This window comes from Lolium rigidum, chromosome 5 (genome assembly GCF_022539505.1).
Source record: "Lolium rigidum isolate FL_2022 chromosome 5, APGP_CSIRO_Lrig_0.1, whole genome shotgun sequence".
In the NCBI taxonomy this organism is placed as follows: domain Eukaryota; kingdom Viridiplantae; phylum Streptophyta; class Magnoliopsida; order Poales; family Poaceae; genus Lolium; species Lolium rigidum.
The window spans coordinates 133,968,051-133,975,242 of record NC_061512.1 but is presented as its reverse complement, the minus strand read 5'-3'; the positions used below and the strand labels follow the sequence as shown (position 1 = coordinate 133,975,242).

Below are 7,192 nucleotides of genomic sequence, written 5' to 3'. Positions count from 1 at the left end.
TCATTCAAGAATTGTTGGGACATGGTTTTACCTTTAACGGTTCTCCTTTTCTCCGTGGTTATTTATGCATGACAGATTCTACCAGGGCATAATCTGAAAGTAAGAGAATTGCCAGGTATGAACATTGCAATTTTTGTGGTGCTGAGGAACTCCTTCGCAGTTTCTGTGTATGTACCACCGTGATCAAACGTAAAAAAAAAATAGCAATTCTTAGATTTTTTTGCGAATATTCCACAGATCTATTAATAATCATCAATAGTAGTACAAACAGAGCTAAAAGTAATAAAAATTACAAGTAGGTCTTTAGACCACCTAGCGACGACTACAGACACTGACACGAGCCGAAGGCACACCGCCGTCCTCGTCCCTCCATCACCGGAGTCAGGTAAACCTTGTCGTAGTAGAGCTTGTTGTAGTAGACAAACAGAAAATCGTCGTGCTAAGACCCCAAAGAACTTGTAGCTTTATTAAACAGGAATAGCGTTTCCATCTGAATGGACAGCTCCGAAAACTTGGTTCAAAATCAAAACGACTAAAAGTTCTACTAGATAGAACATGTTTAGCACATACGTGTGCACATATATTTGCTTCTATCTTAAGTCTTAACGCTAGGTATTTTAAAATCCTCAAAAGTTCTGAATAGCTCTTGAAGTTCCCTCAGAATATGAATTCTCGAGCTCTTGATCTGGTGCACTTCCTGCCATACCAACTCTAGCTCTCGACAGTCCACCCGGAGATGAACTTTGCGATTTTGCTTCCTCAAGTCCTTTCCTGCACGCCAGCAATTCACTGATAAAAAGATCAATTACACCAGGTTGCAACCTGCATCCACCATCCAGCAGCGATAAAATGTCCCCATTCATTCCGCATGATGAATCCTGAACCTGCATCTCTCCTTGTAATATCCAGAGATCCGTCTGTGTGTTGATCATTACCCAACCAGTGGCGGCCTCTAAACTTGCTTCGGCGCAGCCATCTTCTCCTTATGAACCGGCAAATCCAAACAGTCCACATTAAAGTGACAACAATCGCTGACTCCTTAAGAGAAGAAAGAACCTTTTATGACATCCCCATCCCAAGAAATTGGGTTCAACCTTGGTGCTTTAAGGCCAAACTGGGACAAAGTTTCACCCCAGTACTCTTTAGCATGTTCAACAAATAATCAGAGCATGGAAGAGATCCTCATTTTCGTGGCCAAAAAACTTACACATGGCATTGTCCATAATATGGCGGTGCTTCAGAGTTGCATAGCAAGGCAGGATATTGTGTAAAACCCGCCACCAAAAGATACGACGCACTACCTGCAACTTCCATAGTTTTGGATATTATCATTATTATTACATAAAAATAAATAAAATTATGCAGTGGGGAAACCTACTGTAGATTCTTCAAAAAAAATAGTTTTGGATAATGCAGCGTTTCAGGGTCCTTCGAGACCTCTCACCTTTGGCACTAGTTGCAACTTCCATGATATAGAGAAGCTCATTTGGCTTTCCTAATAGAGCATGGTCGACTAGTATTAGTTACGAGATGGTTGAGGCAACATAATTGATCTGCAATAATCTTTTTCTTGAAGATTTAGGACTGCAACAAAGAAGCTAATTGGGTGGATTAAGCTACTCTGTTGATTCAGATACAAGAAACTTCTGAAACTCCTACATGATACATTGCAAGTGTTTTTCTTCATCTCTTTTGCTAGCTCGATAATATTCAACAGTTAAACTTCAATTCAGTTTCTTTCAGATAATAGCACCAGGGGGCTTGTTAGTGTTCTTTGGTCAAAAATATCAGTTCCTCCTTTTTTTTTCCTGCTCAGAATTTGCAAAGACCATGTGACACTTGCAATATGAAGAGAAAAGAAGAATTAATATAATATGCTCAGTGACAACACAAATGACTTGCAATCCCACACAAACCTGCAAATATACGAGGTGCGAGGATGATTTAGAGTTATATTACATTGTGTCCCCTGAATCTAAATAGAAGGTCCAGATCTTCCCGGAAACTAGCACACAAACCTAGTGTAGGACTAGATACCTTCTCGCTTTACACCACCTTGACGTCACACTTCGATCCCTCTACCAGGAAATTCTTCCAGAGGTCGGTGGGAAGAAATCTTTTATCGACCAAGTCACAGAAACTCGACGGGGTGTCAGGTGGCAAGAAATCGAACATGCCGATCCCTGTGTCTGATGGATTAAACGAACTATAGCCTTAATAGTTAAGAAAATTGAGAGTCGTTGACATCAACCTATTTTAACTTTTCTCACACCCATAACAGTGTCACCAAAATTGAGAGAAGCTTTGGGATGGAGGAAATTAGAAATGATCTGATTCAATGTAACGGACCACAGGAGATGATCAGTCATGTTTTGCAACTGACACGAAGTCAGAAGTTGTTGGTTTTGGCCTTGCTTTGGTGGCGTTGGAAGGATAGAAACAAGGTGGTTGCAGGGGAGAAGCCTAATACTGAAATCAGTCTCATTCATCTGATTAGAAATAATGCCCATGATTTTGATCAGTTCTGTACAAAAGAGCAAATGAAACAACCAAAGCCTCGTCAGGTTTGGACTACTCCATCAGGGGATGAGCTTAAGCTGAATACTGATGGCAGCTTCTGTCACGAAAATCATACAGGAGGATGGGGTTTCGTTGTCCGAAATTCGGATGGTTTTGCGATGGGTGCAGGTGCTGGGTCTCTTCATTATGTATACGATACCCTGCACGCAGAGGCTGGCCGGATTACAATGGGCGCAATCCTGGAGTATTGGTACGATCCAAGTGGAGACGGACTCTCAAAAACTTGTTGAAGTTCATGATCTGTCAGTTAGTGGTCATCTCTTCAGAGAGATTAAGTTTTTAGCTCGTTTAAATTTCTCTAGCTTTTCTATTAAGTACTGCCCAAGGGCTTGTAATAAAGTTGCGGACGCTCTGGCGACGTATGGTGCAAAACTTGAACATCAATCCCCAGCTGTATTGCCGGATGATGTACCTGAGTTTGTACGAGTTTTAGTGGACAGCGATCGTGCTGTTTCCACATGTTAATGGAAGTCTGGTTTCCATCTCAAAAAAAAAAAAAAAAGCAACACAGTCGAGCCTCAAAATTAGAACATAACAGTGAGGCCACCCGGAGTGACTCCCACCAATACACGCATACATTGGGAAGTTCAAATATATATTTTGCATTTTTTTTCTCGCAGTTCTTCATTCAACTAACGGCAAACAAAAAGTCCTAACATCATGCCCACTGTTGGCGGTCCATCAGGCACTAGCATTGTAATAATAATACTCCGTATCACATCTTCAGCATGCAGTTTGCCTCACGCATCGCAAACACCAGTCATGGGCTCACCCTCCGTGGTTTCGTCTCCACCTTTGCTGTCATCTTCATCATCATCCACACCGGCATCCTTCATTTGATAATCCACCTTGAAGTCATAATCCGCATCCATGTCATTCAGCACGCTGAACTTGTTCCCCTTCCGCCGTTTCTTCTCTGCCTTTTTCTTGCGAGGATCGAGTATACCCTCAGCGGTGTACAGCTTGTCATGCTGCGTGTTACCACTAGTCGCCTTGCTTCCTTCACGGTCATTCACGTCACACATGGATTCGTCACGGTTGTCCTGGACAGGTTCACTATGCGTCGTGCCATCCTGTTGAATCCAAGACAAAACATTACCTAGGCGTAGAGTAATATGCAACTTTATGTCATCTATGTTGTTCCAAATGCACGTTAACTTGAGATATCTAACACACAAGGGCATATACCCTAGAAAATGCCTTTGAAAGACAGAAGGATATGCATCTGTATGATCACAATTACTCAGAACATAGCCAAGAAGTTGTAAGAAACTAAAGCATAGAATTCAATATCAAGAATAAGTTGGCTCAAAAATCTACAGTATAAAATGACATAAATAAAGTACAATCACTACTATAGTTGTAAGAAATACCTCGAGCATCCCTTCATCAATCTCTGGTGGGGGATTAGATGGAATTTCAATATGACTGAAATCCTCCATGGATTTTAGACCACTAATAAATGAAGACTCAGCTTTGTAAATTTCATCAACATTAAATTCTCTTCCATCTTCTGAGATAATTACTGCATTGGCATCCTCCACGGCAGCCCTTTTAGGTGGCAACGTATAATAGGGTACTTTACCTAATAACAAATAGTGAGATGGCATGGAAATAATAACTAAGTAACAAACTAACAATATTGGTAAGGAATAACTTGTTAATTGTACCTTCATTCCAGTCATGAAGCACTATTTTTGCAGCAGCCTCAACATCCACTATGCCACCCTTTTTTAATTTACCACGGAGTGTAGCAAGTTTTTGAAGGAAATCATCAACTGAAGTAAAGCTTGGCATCTTGTACAGAGAGAGCAACTTCTCGTGTGGGCAAAGAGTCAGGATTTCCTTAACTGAAGAACAAAAATATATGGAAGAGTTATTGCATGATGCACTTCTAGGCTCAGAGCCACATGAAACTAGTTAATTGTCATATATAGTATCAGCAGAGTAAACCAAGAGAATCCCACAACTGGGATGAATAGAAGAGCTAGCTGGCTGGAATGTTGAAGAAACAAGATAGCACCTACCAGGAGTGATTACATCTTCCATTTTCTCAACTCTTTTGCAGTTGCGAAGGGCTACAGACATACCACTGTTGGAAGATCTGAGCATCACTACACCAGGACAATCCACCAACTTCACCTTCTTGTCTAACTGAACTTCTTGCATTGATCTAGTAACCCCTGGGGTAGAACCAACATTGACGACACGGGACCTCTTCAAGCTGTTGATTAGACTGCTCTTGCCAACATTAGGAAGGCCGACAATACCCACAGTGATTGCCAGCTTGAGCTGCAAGCAAACCAAAATAAAATAAAAAGGTATCTATCAAGCATGACACAAAACAGAACAAGAAATACAACTATACAGGTGTATATGAATGGTTACAAGACCACTGCGAAACTGGGAGCATCAAAGAAAAAGAAGCTAGATAACAAAGTAAAATAATCATAGGACACAGGTAATTATCAAAATATCAGGATGAGGTTGATTGAATCAATACAGTAAGAGAGTTGAAACAACCAGATTAAACTATGTCCAAATAGAAAACTTGCGTGTCTTGTACATGAAAATAAATAAAAATATCATTAACAGTGTGTATGTTAAATCGCTAATACGCCTTTCATGAAAAAATGGACAAAAAGGCAAAATAATGCATGAAATCATGTATATAAGATGCTTTTAAGAAATGATGCAATTTTCAATACTTATAGGCTTATAACTTGTGTAATAAGAAAACAAGAAATCCTAAAAACAACTAAGCAGTGAAACTCCTGATGGAAGCTAGATAAACACGGGCAAAGAAAGACAGAATCTAATAATCTCTATACAGCATCGAGATCAGTTACCTCATGACTCCTGGAATAATTTTTTAGTAGTTTAATCAGATTCTCAGCACCAAGACAATCACTGCTTTGTGGTACATTGCTTGTTTTATCAAGCTTTGATGATTTCCATCCCAGCTTGGTCCTCTGCTCTTGAGTATTGCACTTGAATGCAACAGTTGGCAATTCCTCCCTTAGATACGTAAGCCATTTCTCTACCGACTCCTTTGGGACAAGATCTGCAACCCACACAAGATTTACATTCAGAAGCAGAAAGACAAGGAAAGACCACACCGGAAGTACTGGAGTCAATCGAAAGTTGCGTCATACCTATCTTGTTGAGAAGCAGCACTATTCGTTTAGTTGGATCAGCCTTCCTGACCATCTTTTCCATGTCAACGCAACGAGTGCCCAGTGGGTCCCTTGCATCAATAACCTCGAGAATAACATCCGAAGCTTCAATAACTTTAACCAACTCCTTATAGAAGGCCCTCTCTGAATGATCTGGAGACACCTTCAACAGCATTAGTGAATGATGTATATGCAAGCAGCAAGGCAATACAAATCAGCAATTGGAAAAGAAATTAACCGTTGGTCTTAGGCATTGCTAAAGAAGCAATATCCTTAGCTGCATCCTTCTCTGCAAACTCACTGCCCTGTGCAGAAGCAGCAGCTGCAAGATCAGCAATATCTTCATCCTCGGGCAATCCAAGCTTTCTCTTCCTAGCCTGAAAGAAGGGGCACAGTATATTATCACTGTCCAACACGCTAAAGATATGGATGCGTATGAAAATAAAGAGCAAACATAAGGAAACCTCAAGAGTAAATAACAAACTGCATTGACTATCATAGCTAATTAAGGTATCCTGGTGCCCAGGAAATTACATGTTCCTAATGGAGAGAATGTGTGGTGCTATAAACAAACTTAATAATTATTATTATCATACCGATCTTATACGGTAGATAGACATAGACATCATATTTCAACTTCAACCTTGAGCCAGCATCTCACTTTGCCGATGATGCAAAGGCAATGAATAACCTCATCGAAAGGAAATAAAAGAAATAAACACTCATCTATCTAGGCAAAAGCATCTAAAACTATCTAAAGAAGAGTAGTAATCGTTAGAGTCTGTGCACACAGAGATATAACAGTAGGAGGCTATACATCAAATCAAACAATAAGAATAAAGTATAGCACAGTAAGGAACCTGGACTGGGCGGAACAGGGGCCCTGCACTTACCCTCTCCTTGCGAGCCTCCTTCTTGAGCTCGAGCTCCTTGAGCGCCTGCGCGCGACGGACCTCGAGGTTCTTGAGCTCCTGCTCCTTGAAGGGCCACTCGTTGGGGATCCCGGGGTCCTTCTCGACCCTAGTCTTGTGGTTCTTGCCGTCCTTCCTGGCCTCCTTGCGCTTCTTGCGATGGTGCTCCTTCACCTTGCGCAGCACCTTGTGCTTGGCCTTAAGCGTGACGCGCTTGCTCTTGCTCTTCTTGCTTTTCTTCACCATCTTGCGGTCTTGCCGTTGCCGCCGCCGGTGGTGATGGTAGAGGGAAGAAGAGAGGCGGCGATGGAGGGTGAAGGGTACCGGCCACACGGGTCTGGTTAGGGCATATGTATCTGGGTCGCCGCACAGCGACGGGATTCCATGGGCCGGCCCACTAGCGATAGAGGCTTTTTTCCAGTTTTTCGTGCCTTTCATCACATCGTTGTATGCTTCCTGGTCGTGGTCTTCTCCGATTTTTCTTCTCATTTTCTTCTCCGGTTTTTATTTTTTCTGTTCGGTTTT

At 41.6% G+C, this 7,192-nt stretch overlaps 1 protein-coding gene across 1 annotated transcript; it reads right to left on the bottom strand.

The window, feature by feature from the left end:
- Positions 1 to 3,158: 3,158 nt before the first annotated feature.
- Positions 3,159 to 6,981, bottom strand: LOC124654568 (guanine nucleotide-binding protein-like NSN1). Its single transcript, XM_047193565.1, has 8 exons — positions 6,650 to 6,981; positions 5,995 to 6,133; positions 5,736 to 5,909; positions 5,430 to 5,644; positions 4,608 to 4,872; positions 4,251 to 4,430; positions 3,954 to 4,165; positions 3,159 to 3,653 (listed from the first exon to the last, which is right to left on the bottom strand). Exons 1-8 carry the CDS (start codon positions 6,911 to 6,913, stop codon positions 3,321 to 3,323), a joined length of 1,782 nt encoding a protein of 593 aa, XP_047049521.1. The 5' UTR covers positions 6,914 to 6,981; the 3' UTR covers positions 3,159 to 3,320.
- Positions 6,982 to 7,192: the final 211 nt, after the last annotated feature.